At 39.4% G+C, this 20,761-nt stretch overlaps 1 protein-coding gene across 1 annotated transcript in view; it reads right to left on the bottom strand.

Moving 5' to 3' along the window:
• LOC122798699 (zinc finger protein 883-like) overlaps positions 1-16,514 on the bottom strand; it is a 115,037-nt gene extending 98,523 nt beyond the window's left edge. Inside the window, exon 1 of the mRNA XM_044067794.1 lies at positions 16,350-16,514. Coding sequence (XP_043923729.1) covers positions 16,350-16,361 — 12 coding nt within the window. The 5' untranslated portion in view covers positions 16,362-16,514. The remainder of the gene's footprint in view (positions 1-16,349) is intronic.
• Between the last annotated feature and the right edge of the window lie 4,247 nt (positions 16,515-20,761).

The following is a 20,761-nucleotide window of genomic DNA, read 5'->3' as shown; positions in this document are numbered from 1 at the left end:
GTCATTATAAAGCTTCACCCACTCCAGCACTATCTCACAACTATAGACATGTGAGAGGCCATATAAACATTTCTTAAAGCAGAATTCAGTGGCAGCTGGCAAGTAAATGTAAGAAGATGCAATACTTGTTGAACATCCAGCCTACTGCAAAAAAGTTTATCATCCTAGCAGGAAAGAACAGGCTAGGAGACCCTCCCATTTTGGCTGCAGTAGTCTATAGCAGGTTATGTTAAATCCATGAAGACAAATCCTAATGATCACTTAATAAAGATCTGATGAAGTGACTGCTAATGACCCGTTATACCTCTGGACACCTGTATGGCAATACTGTTACTGTTTACCACCGATGTCACAAATGTTATGAACTTGTCCCTGCCACACTGTCTCCTAACCACTTGTAGCATGAAGTTGTTAGTCACAGCCTATAAAGCAGTGTCTCTATCACAGGTTCATTACTGTTTACTAGGCTAATGACCAAGAGGGCCTTTATAAGTCTAGTTGTGCAATCCAAAGGTGACCCACAAGTTATAGGTTTTTAAACACTTATATAAGTGGTGATTGTTGGTCATGACGGGATTTACTGATTGTCTCTGTCCATTAGAGACATAAGCACCAGACCAGCAGTGAAGTTTCGATTTTCCATCCAATGCTCAAAGTTACACTGAAAAAAGGGTTATGGAGGGACTTTGTTTCACATGAATTGGGAGCCTAGATCAAAGAATGGGAATTTTCCACGATACAAATCTGTCTCCTCAGCATGCTCTACTTATGTTGCAAAGAAAATTTAGGTCTTTAGATCTAGTAGTTCTGATGTTTTTGTTTTTGCAGATGTAGATGTGCATCCGTATTGACTATGAACCTGTACTATAATATTCACTTCAGTGCTGACATCAGTAATACTTATACTTTGAACGTGTAATATTACACAACCCTTATCTCACTTTACACCCTCTTACTATTCACTAAAATAAACTTGCACCATATTTATTTACTTGATTTAATTTAAGTGCTGACATCAAGGGTGATGATGAAGGGCACAGATATGGGCAGTGTTTGCAACACCAGGAGACAATGAAGGACACAAACAGCTAATGCTGACATTAAGAGATGATGACAAGTGACACAGACACTGGGCGGTGCTGACATCATGGGATGATGATTGATACAGACATAGATGGTGCTAACAACCCTGCAGGATGATAATGAAGGGCACAGACACAGGCGGTGCTGACAACATCATGGGATGGTGATGAGTGCCACAGACACTGGTGGTCCTGACAACATCAGGGAATGATGACAAATGGTACAGACACAGGTGGTGATAACAACATCAAGGATGATGATGAAGGTCGCAGACACAGGTAGTGTTGACAACATTGATAATAATAATGAAGTGCACAGATGTGGACAGTGTTGACATCAGGGGATAATGGTGATGAGTGACACAGACACTGGTGGTGCTGACAACATGAGGGAAGATGATGAAAGGCACAGTGATGAACTCTGTGGATCATGACAAGTGAAACAGACACAGGCGGTGCTGACAACATTGGAAAATGATAATGAAGGGCAGACAGTGATAACATCTGGGGATCATGATGATCGACACAGACACAGATGGTGTTGACAACGCTGGGGGATGGTGATGAAGGACATAGATACACTGATGACCTATGTGGATCGTGATAAGTGACACAGACACAGGCAATGCTGACAATATCAGAGATGAAGATGAGGGGCACAGACACAGTGATGACCTTGGGGAGGTCATGATGAGTGACGGTCACAGGCAGTGTTGGCAATATTAGAGGATGGTGATGAAGGACACAGGCACAGTGAGGACCTCTGTGGATCATGATGAGTGGCACAGACACGGGCAGTGCTGACCACATCAGGGACGATAAGTGGCACAGACATGGGCAGTGCTAACCACATCAGGGATAATGATCAGTGGCACAGACACGGACAGCGCTGACATCAGGGAGTACAATGAGTGGCACAGACATGGGCAATGCTGACCACATCAGCGATGATGAAGGGTACAGGCACAGTCCGGCAATACTTCTAAAAATGAAGTTGGAAGTTACAGTTTTAAATGGAAATGGCAGGGATGATACGTTAGTGGAAACGATACTAAAATGGATGGAATACTTACACAGGCAACTTCCTCTAGAAGTTTTTCATCTGAAGCAATAGATCATACTGCATGTGAAATCCAGTTACTGCAGAAGTGGGACAATCATGCAAACAGTCCTGTGAACAGAGATGTGGAAGGTTCATCTTTGGTGAACACAGATGGAGTCAGACACCATAAGTTTGATGTTTCCAGTGAAAAGCAATCCTCAGTGTGATAAAGAATATCAGTGTCTGCATGTAGCAGAAAAGTGGTTACGGTTTATACAGAAGGAAAGGGTCTGAAAGTAGAATATGCAAGCATAATTAATGCACAGGACAGGAAACTTCATACGATTTGATCATCATAACTGATGCTAAACTGAACATTTTTTGCAGTCACAAAGTGAGAAAAAGACTGTAAAGAACATTGGAAGATCTTTCTTATTACTATCAGAGGCTTATAAAAATGGCAGAATCCAGGTGTATTCTATAAACGATGCTGCCTGTCATAAGGAAACACAGTGAATTACGATTTGTTAAACTGAATGCAGAAAATGAAAACAGAAAATCCTGTGTTGCCTGTGGCAGAAAATGAAACTGACAACAAGGCTGAAATAAAGAAGAGTGCTGCTGATCAAAATAAAAAAGAAACACAGAATTTAGTAAACGTGCTGGATGGAAGATGGTTGCTGAGAATAAAAGTAAAGCAATGAGAGAGTCATTGGTAGACAGCAACACCGAGGAAGAGGAGAAGAAAAGCCGCCTGCTGTGTAATCTGGTGAATCAGTAGAGAAATGATGTTCAGTACTAAGATGTGGATTAAGCACTTACCCTCCAAACTGACACCCTACTCATGGGAGACTTTAATTAACCCCCTATAGACTGGGAATCCTATATGGCCTCAAATCTACAGAGAAGGAGTTTCTTGGACTTCATAAATACAAACACCCTTGACTAAACAGTGAATACTCCCACTAGAGGCTCCAACATACTGGACCTTGTGCTCACAGATAAGCGAGAATGCTGACCCCCCCAAGTGTCTCGTCTTCCCTGATAAGGTCCAACAATAAAGCTGTCTCCTTCAAAATCAAAATCAACTCTGCAATCCCACTAAAACCAGTAACAGGAACTATTCCAAGACAAATTGCATTTTATTAAGTGACTGTCAAAATTCAATGACCCTCCAAATACAGACAACACAGCAGCCTATGCTGAACTTGTCTTAGAAACTCCCATAAAGATAAAAACTAATTTCCATAAGGATAAAAACTCTCTAATCAAACTAAATAGGCAACTAAGATGGCTAATTAGGTCAAGCAAAGTCAAAACTGAGGGTAATATAGCCTCCCTGGTGAAGGATAACCATAAGGCCTTTTTCAACATGTCAAAAACCTCAATGGAAGCTCACAGCAGCATGTGAAACTTATGGTTAATGGTGACACATTCACCGAGCTTGGCAATATTGCAAACCCATTAGCAGACAAATTTAGTTGGAAATTTACCCCCCACCCCCACCCACGGCCATCTCCCAAGGAATACACTGAAACTTAACCCCTCCAACTATAACAAGAGAGTATGTACTGGCTGCACTTGCTAAAGCCAAGAATGCAGCCTCAATGGATCCCAAAAGCATCCAAGGATGCTTCCTGAACAGTCTAAAATATGATTTATCAGGACCCTTGGAGTCATTTAACTACAATCTTAAAACAGGCTTTGTGTCACATGAATGGATGACTGTGACTGTCATCCCCCTTCAAGGGGAAGGGAGGGCCTTTAACAGATCTTGGAAACTACAGACCCATTAGTCTGTCTACTCCTATTTGCAAACCCATGGAAAGAATTATCATGGAATTTATCAACAAGGAAATAGGAGACCTGCAGACACTGGATCCATCCCAGTTTGGCTTTGTCAAAGGAAAGTCATGCTTAGTGAATCTGGCGGACTTCTTTGAAAAGGTCACTAAGGCAATGGATGACGGAAAAATGGTGAAAACTGCCTACCTAGATCTGGCTAAAACATTTGAAGAAATACTTCACTCAAGCACTGTCGAAATACTTATGGGACTAGGAATAAACCTGTTTATAACACTCTGGATAGCTATTTGGCTCTCTGATAGGACCCAGGAGATTACAATCGACTCTGGCTAACCAAGTTTACAGATGTTTGCAAACTGAGAGCAGTCACTGAATCCCCCAAGATGAGAACACCCTATAGGAAGGTGTAATGTAGACAAATGCTTCATGCCAAAGCCATGGCTTAAACCCAATACCAAGAAATGCATTCCAGTACATTTTGGAAACTACCCCAGGTAACCAAGTCATCAATAAAACATCCCTAAAATTTAGCTCACTAATCAGGATCTGGGAACTCATGTAGACAGTAGCCTAGCCTTTGACCAACATGCATCCAAGGTAGTAAGAAAATTGTTTTATGTTGCTCACCTTTCAAGCAGAGAGGTCTGGCACTTATGTCTCAAATGGATAGAGGCAGTTGGTAAATCACCTCATATAAATCAGATTTATGGGTCACATTTGAGTTGCACAGCTAGGCTTACAAGGGCTGTAGAAGTCGTGGTTGGCCTAGTACACTCCTATGAACCTATGCTAATAAGGAAAAGAAAATACCAACTTCATCTGCTACAACTTGTGATGAATCAGCTGAGAAGCCGTGCCTAAAAGGAGGCTATGAATGCCACCAAGAAATATAGCCAAAATGAGATTTCTACATTGGTAGCTAAACTCTGGATCTTAGGATGGACCCCAGATCATTCATGGGATGGAGAGACAACATGGAAGGTAAGTAACAGAAGGTAAGTAATGGAACTAACAAGGAGAATTACGGAGGATCAGACAGTGAGAATAAGGAAAGAGGAAAGCGGAAAAAACTAGAGAAGTCATAATGGGGGTAAAATGAGTTTGGAGTAAAGCCAAAAGATTAAAAATGTAAGTTCATAGCACAGGAGGAATAACAAATGTTCCTGCTTTCGATCACAGAATAAATCCTACCAGGTTCGGTAGACGTTCAGTGGCTAAAATACTGCTCTACTTGAAATTTTATTTTCTGTAGGCTCTATATGTGATTATGCAAACCGTGGCTGAAGGTATTTACTTGGGTCTACTTCAGAAACCTGAAAGCTCACTTAACCGACTTTCAAAAGACAGAGATGAAAAAAAATGAAACGACAGAAAACCAACCGCTCAGAACACTGACATTTCACTACAGGCAAGTAACCGTTTGGCCAACCCTGCAAACAAACTAAAACCGAAGCAAAGAAAACCTACCTATGTGGGGGAAATATACCAACTCCGAGATTGCACTACTGCAGAGATAAGAGGCAAAGGTCAACATGCTGTTACAATTAAATACAGCTCATGATTTTATATGTAGGGGTTATAATACAATTCAAGAACGTGATGCTGACATCATACCAATTTTCTGTAAACAGACCCACAATATAGGTATAGTTCAGCAAAGTAATGATGTTAATAAAGTTAGAAGATGCATGCTAACTTATAATCAAGATACAAAGGCTGTTAAAGCCAGCATTAACAAATACTGGTCCATTTTGTCTAGTACCAGAGATTAAGAATTCTACAGGTGATAAACCAACCTTTGGCTACAAAAGATGTCCTAATTTAAAGAATAAACTATGTTATAAAGAATAACCTCAAAATATTATATATTTTAAGACCAATAAAGTAGAACACATAGATGTAGCAAATGCATGCACAGTACCAGCATTAATACTGAAAAGTTTTACCCATCCAGTCACTGGCAAAATATTTAATGTACTAGTGCTTGGAAATTGTGCTTCTAGGAACATTATATACTTAAGCTACTTGCCAGTTATGTGATGCATATTATGTGGGAAAAACCAAGAGAAGGTTGAAAGATTGTATTCGTAATCATCTCTCCGAAATTAATAGGAAACAAACACAAATGCATTATATAGGCGTATTTATAAAAGAGGCAACACACGCTGTTTTAAATGTACGATTTTATTTCAAATTATTGAATCCCTAAATGGAAATGATATTGTTCAACGTACTGAAGTAGAGGAATATAGATAGATTTTGGAACATAGGGCGCGTACATTGCCAGGCTTAAATGAAGTTGTATCTTTAAAGTCCTATTTGAGAGAATTACATCACAGTGTGTAATTACATTATGTGACTTTCATCATGTAACTTATCATATAACATTTTATCTACTTAAATGGCTGCAGTAACTGTTTTAAATGTTTATGTGCATGAGGAAGTTTGTATATGAAACTACAAAGTTCCATATTAAAGTATTTGACTTCAGTTTGGTGCTACATGGTTTACAGTGGATATTTCTCTTTTTTGGTTATAGAAATGCTAGTCAACACCCAAGACTGCATTCAGTGATGACTGCCCATGTCCAGGAGGGTTGTGGGTGCTATCCTCCATAACACTTTAAGGTGCCCCATCCACTCATCCAGGTTCCTCTTAAACAGTGTTATAGAAGTGCTCTGTTTCACATGAATTGATAGCCTGTTCCAAAGATATGGCAGTCACTGGGAGATGAATCTGTCCCTCCAGCATGTTCTATTTTAGTTGCAGGCCATATTTAGGTCTCTGGAATGGGTAGCCCTAGTATCATTTGATTTATGGATATGCAGCAATTTCATTAGGTTTGGGTCTTGAATTGCTCAGTACGCCAGGCATAATTCTCCCCTAAGAAGTCTATATGATACGGAGTATGACGACAGAGACTTTAATCAATCTGTGTAAGGCACAAGCTGGAGCCCCTTCATCTTCTTTGTTAGAAACCTCTGAGGTCTCTCTAATTGCTGCAGGTGCTTAGTATGGTACATGTTGAATGGGGCATTATACTCAATTATGGTACATATAAGTGCTGAGTATAAGGTGTTATAACTTCTTTTGCTCTCGAGGTGATGACTTTACTAATCAAGTGTGCTACGTAGAAAGCTTTCCTTTCTACAGTGGACACATTGTGGTCAAAGTTAAGGTCACAGTCAACTTGCGATCTCAGATCCCTTACCACTCCATGGGTACTTAGGGTATTGTTGTTGATTTGATAGTTTGAAGGGACATTGTTTGTGCCAAAGGGAATGATGAAGAATGAGGCCTTGAACCAGGTTTCTGTGATTGCACAGACATCTACATCTTGTAGTGATAATGCTTCTAGGTAGTGCAGTTTTTGGTTTAAGCTCCTAGCATTTAGCAACAAGACCCTTTATTTTGTTCTGATTGGTTAATTACACATCGGTAATGTTGTTTTTGAGACCTTGCCTAAAAAAGGCACTATGGGGGAGACAAGAGCGTTTGCCAGCAGCCGAAAGCCTAGAGGTGCCAGGTTCAAACCGTCTCTGACAAAGCAGCGAGGTTTGTTGACCGTGGCTTCCCAGGCTGACAGGAACTGGATCTCCTTTGAATGACATCAAAAACTGAGCCAATTATTGAAATCAATCATTTGTTTTTATACTGTGGCATCATTCTAGGTGAGAGTAGTATCCTGCTCAAGGCTAGGGATATATCTGCCAGGGACACATAGACAGCTGAATCATGTCTCTCTTCATATAATCTAGTGAGGTACGTCTCAGGTCATTCACACCAACATGAACTATGACAGAGTCATAACAGTACTTGTTGCTGAGACACCCGAGTGTATGGGTGACTTGAAGAATACTGGCACTGGACAGGCAGTTGGCCGTGACTTTCTCTTTGTCCAATCTGATGAGTGGGACAACCGTGTGTCTCACTATTGAGTCTCCAAAGACAAGAAAACTTGTTTTTTGAGTGTTAAGCCTTACTGGTTGGTGGGTGAGACATTGGTGTTGCTATATATCATGGGTGCTGTGGGGACTGTGTTAGTTGCAGCATGTTTTAGAGGGCTCTGGTGTTTTGTTAAGTTTTTTGAAAGAACCTCTGCCTATGTGGATTTATGTGTCTGATGTGTATTATGTGTAGGAGTAGTGGTATGTGTATGAGAAGTGGTACTATGTGCATATGAAGTGATGGGTGAGTTGACCTTCTCCGTGTTACTGTTTTGAGTGAGAATGAGCATGGATTCTATATTCTTGGTATAAATACATCTCTTGCTCTCTGTACTAGAGTGTGTTATTAGCAGGGGCTTGTCTGTGTACATGTGGCAATTGCTACACTGCCTCAAGAGACCCATGTTAACAAGGTTGGCAGAAGAAACAAATGTAGTCCAACTGTCCATAATACTAGCTTGAAGACTGTTGCCTCTAGGAGTAGCTTTTCAAAATCGATCATGGAGGAGCTCAGTGGATGGATATTTCTACCTGGGTTTTACAGAAAATGTATTGAATTTAATTGGCCGGCTTTGGCACACAATGGCAGTGCTCGGTGCAGCATGATGAGCAAATAAGCAGAAACCTGCTGAAATGCAGGGCCTAAATACCAGATGCTAAAAACCTGAAAAGAGAAATCTAAAAATATTGAAATGGACTAATGAGGATGATTATTCCAAGTCCTAGATTCACTTCCCTTTATCAGACAGATCTCAATCAGCACAATTCTCTCACAAAAGTGCATATAGGCCCCTTCCGATCCAAGATGGCCTGCAAAACATGCTCAGAACAAATAAATCACTACAATTGGCCTGTATCTGGAGTATGCTACAGCTACTAGCTACCCTAGTTTCAACAGGAAACACTAGAGAATGTTCAACATAGCAGAAAATAGCAGTGAGACACTAAAACACATTTAAAACAGCAGACAACCAGCCAGGAGGCTCTAAAGAATATTTTAAACAGTTAACAGATCAGTTATTTAAACACCGCATGGCGGGAAAACCAGAACAAGCAGAACAGATGGCTTTAAAACATTTCAGCTCAGAACTGTGGCTGGTAGCCCACCTCAGTTCAGCTCAGTACAAACAAGCCTAGATTAGTACTAGGCTAACTGCCCTTGTGGGCCATTTTAAGTTTAGTCAATTACCCTATGTGAGAATCAAACCCTGCACCTTGTGTTTGTAAGGTAAACACTTTAACCATTATGCTAAACTCCTACCATACTTATGTAAATTAACTTCAAAGTCCCATGAATACAAAATACACTGCAAACAGCAATCAGGCAAAACAACTACTCATGATGACCATTCACAACAAACACAGAAACATAAACATACATGTTAGAAAAATATGTATAAGTAATATGCATGCTTAGTGTATTTGAGGTTTAAAAGGGTTAATACATTTATTCTGTTCACACTGCATGAATCTGCACAGCTACTAGAGACATTCCAATCCTGTTTATGTCATGAAAATATGCACAGCTATGATCTGCTTATGCCATGGAAATTAACAAGAAGCATTTGATTTCTGCTAATGTCATGAAAATAATAAGAAGTGTTTCATTTCTGCTAGTGTCATGAGACTTAACAAAGAGTTATTGATTTTTTGCTTATGCCATGAGAAAGTACACAGCGCTGAAGCTATTGATAATGAAAACAAAGGCTGCTTAAAAGTATAAACTGTAGTCAGCATTACTTGTACCTAAGCTAGAAATGTACCTTCAATCTAGGCAAAATGTAACACATATATATTAGAACTGCACAGCTGAAGAATTAAAAGATTGTGGTGGGCTAAAAATAAGCCCCAAGGCCAGGTTGTTTTTCTCAAATGTTTTTGTAAATCAACAATAATCCAGTCATGTCAGCAGGAAATCTAAGTAACATTTTCTATGTAACACATAGTGAGTTTTAAATCTAAACATGTCAGCAGAAAATCTAAGTAACATTTTCTGTAGAGTAATACAGAAAGCTGTGTCTAACTACGTCAACAATAAAATAGTAACATTTCATAGAACTGTATAAAAGTAGCATACTGCTCACTAGTAATTTAGACAAATCATTCTGCCTGCATGCTTTGTCTCCTTGATGCAAGTTAATAAAGGGTGCCATGCTTGAACCTTACGTGAATTGGTCTTTGAAGTTTTTTCCTTTGACAGACTGGTCCTTCGGACCGGAACCCTCTCTTCACCTCGGATCAGATGGGCCAGGTGGTTGAAACCGTACGGGGAAAAAAAGAAATCGGTTCTTCTTATTTGAAAAGCCCTCGGACTGAATTGTTGTACAAAAGAGGCCAGTCACTTTCTGATCTGCGACTGAAGGACGGGTCTCCGAATTGGTGATCAATCACGTAGGCTCAGGTAAGGTGAATCTACTTTTCTCTGTTTTCTGTTTTAGATCAGGGACCAGATTTGTATTGTTTTTGTCAAGACTGGATTTTTGCTTACAAGTCAGGGACAGAAAAGATTACTGTCTTGTCATAGATCAGGAGAAACAGAATAAGTAGGCAGTCATTCTGAAGGGACTATAACAAAATCAGTGGTACCACTTTAAGAAGTTACGTAACGATCAAAAGGGTAGAACAAAATGGGTAATAATTGCACAAAAAGACCCCAAAATCCGCCGTTAACAGAAGACGCAAAATACATGCAGTCGCAGCGTGCCGACAATATTAAATATTATTCAAAATGGGTTAATAAATATGAATTTGACGGAAAATTTAAAAAATCCTTGCTTATCAAACTTATCAAACAGCTCAAAACCGATTCCAAAGGTCGGGTAAAAAAGCAACGCAAATTAGGAACTCCTCAGGCACACGTGAATTGAGGAAGTTAACCGTAGGGAACAAAAGAACAACAATTCAAAAACAATGTTTTTAGATAAGGAGGACAATAACTTAGTAATAGCATCAGCCCCTCCGCCTCCCTTACCAGAATATGAAGCAAGTGAAAAGGTAGTCCACCCCCACGATATCCTGTTGTCACTGAAGAAAGAGGCATTATAAAAATAAAACCATTTATTAGAGATCCCATCGGGACCAGGTCTCGAACAAGGGCAGGTAACTCAAATAAAGGCATTGAGTTATATCAAATGGTTAAAAATTCACGATCTATGAGTGAAGAAGAAATATGTCCACTTATAGAAGTACCCAACCCTCAGGCAGGTCAGGACAATCAGGACCCAACTATTTTAGTGTATAGACCTTGGACTCCAAAAGATATCTGGAAAGCCACTGAGGAAATTCCCCATCCAAAAGTTAATCTTAGAAAATTCTCAGAAGATTTGCAAGGAATGAGGCTGAGTTATAACCTAAATGGAGAAGAGGTAGAAAAAGTAGTTAGACAAATTGTGGGGTCAGATTGGCACATGATTAGTGGCAACTGGAATCCCCGTGACTCTGCACAAAGACCCCTCCCACATAGCAGCGCAAAATTAGACAACAGAGTAAAAGGTCTTACAGACCGCATCTCTGAAAAATGGAAGCCTAGGGCAGACTGGACTTGAATTAATCAATGCATCCAACAAAAAGGTGAAACTACTGACCGGTATTATGCCATACTATTAAAATGTTTTAATAACCACTGTGGGATGCAGGTTCCTGAAGATCAAACACAAGATTCCCCATATAAACAGCAGTTAAAGAATGCATTTCTAAAAGGCAAAAAATGTTTCATCCAGAGCCAGGACATAGTAAAGTTACTACCAATGTAGAAAATTGCTACTTTGTATGTGGTAGGAAAGCATATAAGTGGTTACCTGAGAATTGGTCCGGCAGTTGTTATTTGGGGTACCTGGTTCCGGACATACGACACACAGTAGTTTTACCTTAGGGGAAAATTCGGAATGTTCGACGAGAAATTAAAAAACCTGTCAACCCAGTGGGGCAAATCAATGCAGGCTGGAAAAACCATCATGCTGTGTGCCTAGGGAAAAATGGACTGTCACATATGGACTTGAGTGATACCATCATCTCTTGGGCAGGTGTACTGCCAGCATATAGAGCAACAAAATCAATCTGGGAACTGAGAAAACTGTCTAAACTTCTTGAAATAATGAGCAATGCAACCTTTTCCACTCTAGAATTGGTGACTGATGAACTGACTGCCATGAGAACTGTAGTGCTTCAAAACCGCATGGCTCTTGACTTCACCCTAGTGGCGAGAGGAGGTACTTGCACTTTAATCCAGGAGGAGTGCTGTTCATATATTCCTGACCACAAACACGAGATAGACAATCACCTTGAGGTAATTCAGCAAGTGTCGGCTATGATCAAGCCAGGTCCAAATCCATTGACGGACTTTTTCCACAGATTGTTTGGGGGGTGGGGCAGTATCCTAATAAACATTCTGATTACCATTTGTGTAGGAATAATCCTGCTGGTGGTATGTGAGTGCTGCTACATCCCCTGCATGAAAAGACTGATTAAAGATTTTATAGACATGTCAGTTTCAGAAACCTTATACCAAGGTGCTGAACTTGAAGAATTGTTAAAAAATTGAAAATGCTTTCATAAGTTTAAACTGAATGACTCTCTTAACTGCAAATCCTGAGTAGGAAGAGGTTAGGGGAAGAAAAAAAAACTGTTTATGCTTATTTTGAAAGTAGAATAAAAGTATTAAAAGGGGGGAAATGTTAGAAAAATAAGTATTAGTAATATGCATGCTTAGTGCATTTGAGGTTTAAAAGGGTTAATACATTTATTCTGTTCACACTGCATGAATCTGCACAGCTACTAGAGACATTCCAATCCTGTTTATGTCATGAAAATATGCGCAGCTATGATCTGCTTATGCCATGGAAATTAACAATAAGCATTTGATTTCTGCTAATGTCATGAAAATAATAAGAAGCGTTTCATTTCTACTAGTGTCATGAGACTTAACAAAGAGTTATTTATTTTTTGCTTATGCCATGAGAAAGTACACAGCGCTGAAGCTATTGATAATGAAAACAAAGGCTGCTTAAAAGTATAAACTGTAGTCAGCATTACTTGTACCTAAGCTAGAAATGTACCTTGAATCTAGGCAAAATGTAACACATATATATTAGAACTGCACAATTGAAGAATTAAAAAATTGTGGTGGGCCGGGTTGTTTTTCTCAAATGTTTTTGTAAATCAACAATAATCCAGTTATGTCAGCAGGAAATCTAAGTAACATTTTCTATGTAACACATAGTGAGTTTTAAATCTAAACATGTCAGCAGAAAATCTAAGTAACATTTTCTGTAGAGTAATACAGAAAGCCGTGTCTAACTACGTCAACAATAAAATAGTAACATTTCATAGAACTGTATAAAAGTAGCATACTGCTCACTAGTAATTTAGACAAATCATTCTGCCTGCATGCTTTGTCTCCTTGCTGCAAGTTAATAAAGGGTGCCATGCTTAAACCTTACATGAATTGGTCTTTGAAGTTTTTTCCTTTGACAATACAAATCAAACTTACATCCACCACGCCATACTAACCAAATACAAACAATACCACGTGCATATATACCAATTATCACATACACACTAAAAACTAAAACATCATTCAATAGATCACTTCACACCTGCACACATTCATACTTCACCATCCGTACTTTCGATCACTTTTCAACTGAAAAATACACAGAATTTGACAAGTTACCCATATACATACAAGGTACAAGGTTTGATCCTGACTGCTGGTAATAGTTTCACAGATTGAAAAAATATTGGAATGTGCAGTGGTGTAGCAATTTGCATTGTCACCTCACAGTAAGAGGTTCTCTGGATAGATTCTCAGATGGGGTGCCTTTCGTGTTGAGTCTGCATGTTCTCCCTGCATTTGTATAAGTTTTCTCCTGGTACTCCGGTTTCTTCCCACATTCCAAAGACAAGCTTCTGGAGCATTTCTACCCGAGCCTCTATTGAAAACTGGCTCCGTCCAAATCGGACTTTCCTGATAAACAAATGTTAAATAAAATATATATATATATATATATATATATATATATATATATACACACACACACATATATAAGGTGTAATAGGTCTATTTAATCTAAACAGCATACTAACAACAGCAAAAATATCTAAACTAAAAAATATCAACAGAAAAAATTATCTAAACACAAAGCATACAAAATTAAACTCACACCAGGGAAGGGTTTACACTCTTCCCCCACTGTTGTGCAAACTCGGAGGTGGCATAGTTGGCTTGCTCAGCTGCAAAAATATTGCATTTGGATGTGGTTAGACTTTGTCAATATTTGTGCTTACATGTTTTTTGCAATCAATATTTTTGAGTTTCGATTTTTTTTTTGTAATAAATATTTTTAAGTGTAGATATTTATGATGTTTGGATTATTTTATGTGCACACACACACACACATATATATATATATATATATATATATATATATATATATATATATATATACACACATATATAAACTCTCTCTCTTTTTCTCTCTCTCTGTATATATGTGTGTGTGTGTGTGTGTGTGTGTGTGTGTGTCTATGTGCATGTGTGTATATATATATATATATATATATATATATATATATATATATGTGTGTCTGTAATATATGCAGGTGTAATTACTTTTGTCAATATAACCAAACATCACATTGACACATTATTGCACATGCACCAAGAAACCCCAGTGCATGCAAAATTTAAACTAAAAAAAAAATGGATTTATATCATAACACCGAAGTAGTAAATCATCGAATGTTATAATAGCAAACCCAGAACAGCAAACGCTGAAAATAGCGAAGCTGCAGAACATCAAATTCTTTCCTAGGGAAAGAATTTGGTGGGCTGTTTCTGCCGCTTCGCTATTTTCTCCACTGTGGTGCGAAGTTTACTGACCGGGTTAAGGTAAGTGTGCGAACGGACCGGGTTAAGGTGAGTGTGGGAATGGGATAGTTAGGGACGTTAGGGCGCGGGTAAGGTGAGTGTGCAATAGTTAGGGACGTTAGGGAGTGGGTAAGATGAGTGTGTGATAGTTAGGGACTTTAGGGTTAAGGAGCAGGTAAGGTGAGTGTGCGATAGTTACGGACCTTAGGGTAAGGGAGTGGGTAAGGTGAGTGTGCAATAGTTACAGATGTTAGGGAGCGGGTAAGGTGAGTGTGCGATAGTTACAGACCTTGGGTTAGGGTTTGGGTTAAGGTAAGTGGATAGATAGTAATGTATGTAAGGTTTAGTGTAGGGTTAGAAGTAGGATTTTAAGTGTATATGTGTGGATTGCTATTTTTTGTTGTGCTTGTGTTGTGTGTGTTTCTTGGAATAGCAATTTTTTTTTTCCCTGGGACAAAATTTGCTGTTCTGAGCTTTCGTTTATATCACATTTCGAAATTCCAAGTTCGAGCTTATGGTGCTCGATATTTTGGGATTTCGATTATGTGATATAAACCCCAAAAAAATATACATTATCTTTTGCAGGGAGTAAAGTACCCTGCACTACCTACACTCCCTGATAAATATACATGTCAACTCTGGCATCATCCAGTTATCAGGAAATATGCATATTCCCCAATCTCATGAATTGCAGGATCTCACACACGTACTAACTGTATAGGTGACAAAATGTTGTTAACTAAATAGATGTCAACCACACACAGTTTACACCATTGTCGGTGCACACACACGTGTGTCTTTATATATATATATATATATATATATATATATATATATATATATATATATATATGTAAATACACATGTGCACACAGTGTGCAACAAATAGAGCCGTAATTAGGATGAGCTAAAGGGAGCAGCTGCCCCTGGCCACAAATAATCAGCAAGTACTGATGTCTAATGGTGCAGGAGTGCAGTATCAGCATTTATTAAATGAATTCTGATATGACATTTCATCATTTAAGATTTAGCTGAAGTTATTAGCATGAGGTGAATTTAGTTTGTTGTGCAGTATATTACACCAGAGAGAAGCTTCTTTGAAGATGACCTAGCGATGGTTCTGGTATCACTAAATATTACACGGCAGGAACATAACTTTTACAGTTCAGTTTTAGTTTTAAATTACCTTGTGCTCCTGTCTTAAACTAAGTATATAACTTAATAATTCACAGAAAAGCATTTAAAACTAAAACTCACAGTGCATGCTGCATACCTTACTTTTAACTTCATAATCCTGGTTCTTTCCCCACCAGTACAAACTTTAGAATTCACAAACACAAGAGCATGCTGTCTTTTATACTTCAGGTCTTCAGGACTATAAGAACTACGAATATTATTTCCCACAAACTTTCTGCAGGGTCATATAGCTCAAAATTCCTTATGTGCAACTTCATGCTCTCCTGTTTCTGTTCCACACCACCCTCATCATCACAAACCTGCATCATTTAAAACAAAAAGCCCAACTATCTCTCAGAGTTTTGAATTAGAAGAACAAAGAATGCCTCTCCAAAGAAAGCAAGTTTATCATCAGAACACATTCTTACCTCCAGTTTCATAATTACTAGTTTCTGCCTCCAAGTATCCAAATATTCCTGATCCTGAAATCTTTTGCACAGACAGTGTCTGTATTTTGAGGATAAGAACCAGAGAAATAAAACAAAGAAATCCAAGTTGCCCTGAATCTTCTCAAATATGCATACAGGCCTGCCTTCAAAGTAACCTGACACTTACTTCCTGTTCATCTCTCAAATGAGTCCCGACAACATTCTCACTGATTAATATTCATAACATAATGCTGAAAAGAAGTAAAAGGAGGCGGGGTTAATTTAAATATTTTATAAGATAGGTTGGAACACCAGGCTTTCTTCCCACACTGGGAGGGAATCTGTGTTTCTGCTGCGCACAGTTTAGAACAGTCTGTGTTCTGCATATTTACATTTTCTTTCAAGCATCCATTATGTCATTTATTTTATCACAGAGTTGTGCCTTTTAATACCTCTGCTTCTGGTGTTTTACAAGGTTAGAATCAGTTTGATTAGGTGCCACAAAGTCATAATGTAGATACGGTTTACAAACATGTGTGAGGAGTCCTGTTCTGTTTTCATATTCCATGGTTAAAAAAAAAAAAATTAAAGAGTTGCAACTTTAGGATAAGTTCTCTTAGACATTTGCAGTTGGATTAGTGTTCTACCCTGGTTAACGCATTCAAAATAAAATAAAATACTGCTGATCATAGAGACACATTAGATTTAGGCAGGCATTAAGAACATTGTCTTTTCCTTCACTCTGTCCTGCAGATTAATCATTTTATTTATCCCATATAAGCATTGCTTTACACCTGTTTCACGCTTTCCTGTATTATGCCAGTATTTCAGACACTATCAATTCTGCAAGAAGACTGCTCCAGTAATTCACCACCCATCCATCAATACTGGCGGAATGACTACTCACATATTCACATGCAAACATACATATTTGTGTGCATGCATACATACTTATATATATATATATATATATATATATATATATATATATATATATATATATATAAAATTCCAAATACATAGAATGTATATAGCTATGACTATACAGATAGATACAGATATACATGTATGTATATATGGACACAGATAAGTATATACAGATAGGCTCTATGAATATAGCTAGATAGACATAGATATAGATACTAGATATATGTAGGGAAAGATTATCATCATCATCAGCAGCAGCAGCCCCCCCTTTTCCCATTTTTCTACATGGGGTCATGGTATTGTGTTAACTGTCACCAACTCTCTCGATTCAGTGCCACACTCCTGCCTTCTTCAACACTCATGACTGACTGTCGCAGATCTTCTTTCATACAATCCATCCACCTCTTTGCTTGACATCCTCACTTCCTCTTACCTTGTTCCTGTCTGTCCCAAATCTTCCTCACCAGATTGTCTTCTGCTTTTCTACACAAGTGCCCAAACCACCGTAATCTGTTCTCTTTGATCTTTTCTGCAATTGGAGCTACTTTGGCTTCTGCTCTTATGTCTTCAATTCTTTGTCTGTCCCACAGTGTACACCCTACCACCTTTCTCAGGCACTTCATTTCCATCACCTCTAGCTTCTTCAACTGTTCTGCCTTTACTGCCCAGGTTTCTGCACCATACAGTAGTACTTGGTCACACCACTGTCTTGTACACCTTACTTTTCAGCTTCTTTGGCATTCTCCGATCATACACTACACCTGATACTCTATGGCAGTTGGCTGCAGCCCCTCTGATTCTAGCTTTGACCTCTTCATTCAGACTGCCCTTCTCCTCACCTACCCCTCCCAGATACTTGAAGCTGTTTACCTGTTCCACTATCTTCCCTTCTATCTCTTTTCTCAGTTTCTTCTGATTTCCCCAATTTGCTGCTATTACCACCGTCTTATCTGTGCTTAGTTTCATCCCATGTGCCATAAGTTGCATTCCATTCTCCTATCCTTTGCTGAAGTTCTAGCTCAGAGTCTGCCTGTACTGCCACATCGTCTGCATACAGCAGCTTTGTTGGTCTGTTCCCTCCAACCTGTTTGCTAATGTAGTCCATCACCACTATGAACAGCAGTGGTCTCAGAGCTGAACCCTGATGTACACCCACTCCCACTGGGAACCCCTCTGTGAGAATGAACATTGTTCGTACTTGAGATATTGGGTCCTTGTACATAGCCTACACTAATTCTACCAATGTTTCTGGGACTTCAAACCGTGGCAGTATTGCCTAGATCAGTTTTCTTGGGACCTTGTCATATGCTTTCTCTGAGTCTAGGAATGCCCAGTTGGACTCTCTCCTCATCTCTAGCTTCTTCTCAAGTAACTGTCTCAATGCAAACATCGAGTCAATTGTGCTGCATCCTGATCTGAATCCAAACTGCTCATCTCCCATATTACATTCTGCTACTCTGCATATCCATTTATCAATCACCCTCTCCAGAACTTTCATGCAATGTGATAGGAGTTTGATGCCTCTGCACTGCTCACAGTTGTGGATGCCCCCTTTGTTCTTGTACTCTGGCATGAGTATGCTTATTCTCCAGTCATCTGGGATACGCATTTCTCTCCACACTGTTATTTGTACCCTCAGGAGCCATTTCTCCCCTATCTCATCCAGCATTTTTATCATATATGCTGTAACCTCATCTGAGCCTGCTGCTTTTCCTGACTTCATTTTCCTTAGTGCTGTTCTTACTTCTTCTAGGGTGGACTCCTCTTCTTCTCTCTTCATAGGCTGTTTCTGGGGCAGTACAGCTTCTGTGGGGTTTTCTTCATTCAGAAGTTGCTGCAAATATTCCTTCCATCTGCCTTTGATGTCCTCTGGACTGGTGAGCAGGTTGTTGCTGGCATCCCTTATGAAGGGTGTCTGACTATCTTCTTTATCTTTCTGTCTTGGGCTTGCAACATGAAATAGTTTCTTTGTGCCCCTTACTGAGTCACTTTCCAGAAGTTGGTACAGTGCCTCCGATGCCCTATTTTATGCTATTGCAACTTCTTTCTTAGCTTATTAGCCAACCAGTAGTCCTTCCTAGCCTGGTCAGTCTTTTCTATCTCCCACTACTTCCTGCACTCCTTCTTTCTTCTGATGATTTCCTGGACTTCTGCATTCTACCACCAGCTTTCCTTATGTACCTTATTTCCATACCTGGCTCGGCCACATATCTTTTCTGTAGTCCTAACACATGCTATTTTAGGCACTGCCATTCTTCTTCAACTCCACCTATTTCCTCCTCTTCTTGGGGTGCTAGAGCCCTGAGTAATTCCTAGGACTGTTGTACTTTCTCTCCATTCAACTTATGTACCTTATTTCCATACCTGGCTCAGCCAGATATCTTTTCTGTAGTCCTAACACATGCTGTTTTTATGCGCTGCCATTCTTCTTCAACTCCACCTATTTCCTCCTCTTCTTGGGGTGCTAGTGCCCTGAGTAATTCCTAGGACTGTTGTACTTTCTCTCCATTCAACTTATGTACCTTATTTCCATACCTGGATCAGCCAGATATCTTTTCTGTAGTCCTAACACATGCTGTTTTTATGCGCTGCCATTCTTCTTCAACTCCACCTATTTCCTCCTGTTCTTGGGGTGATAGAGCCCTGAGTAATTCCTTGGACTGTTGTACTTTCTCTCCAGTCAGCTTCAGGTCTTCAGCCTGGTCTCTTTTGACCTTAGAGCCTTCTCTGACCACTGCTTGCGGCTGATAGTGGCAACTAGTGGTTTATGCTGTGGTCCGACCGTTTCACTGGGGATGACTTTGCAATCATGGATTCTACCCCAGTGCCTTTTCCTTACTAGTAGGAAGTCTACCTGAGTTGCATGTTGTATGTGATCTTGTGACTGTCTCCCTTTCTGAACCATGTGTTGGCTACTATCAAGCCATTTGCCAGACAGATGTCTAGAATGGCGTATCCTTCTTTATTCCTGTTGCCCCACCCATGTGGACTCAGGCAGTCCTCATATCCTGTTCTGTCTGTCCCAATATGTCATTCAAATCACCCATATCAACACCAATTCATGTTGTCCTGCTTTATTTAGTAGGTTCTGCAACTGCTGTCTGAATGCACTCTTATCCTCACTATTACAACCCTGCTGTGGGGCATAGGCTGATATTATGAATACTGCCCTATCATGGGCTGATATTATGAATACTGCCCTATCATAGGCTGATATTATGAATACTGCCCTATCATAGACTGAGATTATGAATACTGCCCTATCATGGGCTGATATTATGAATACTGCCCTATCATAGGCTGATATTATGAATACTGCCCTATCATAGACTGAGATTATGAATACTGCCCTATCATAGGCTGATATTATGAATACTGCCCTATCATAGGCTGATATTATGAATACTGCCCTATCATTACACTGGAGTCGGACTGCCATGAGTCTGTCATTAATTCTGATGATATCCCTTACTGCCTTCTGAAGC

Source organism: Protopterus annectens, chromosome 3.part1 (assembly GCF_019279795.1).
Source record: "Protopterus annectens isolate FY-2018-M chromosome 3.part1, PAN1.0, whole genome shotgun sequence".
NCBI lineage: Eukaryota > Metazoa > Chordata > Ceratodontiformes > Protopteridae > Protopterus > Protopterus annectens.
The sequence above is the reverse complement of the archived record's forward strand: the minus strand, read 5'-3'. Positions and strand labels throughout refer to the sequence as shown.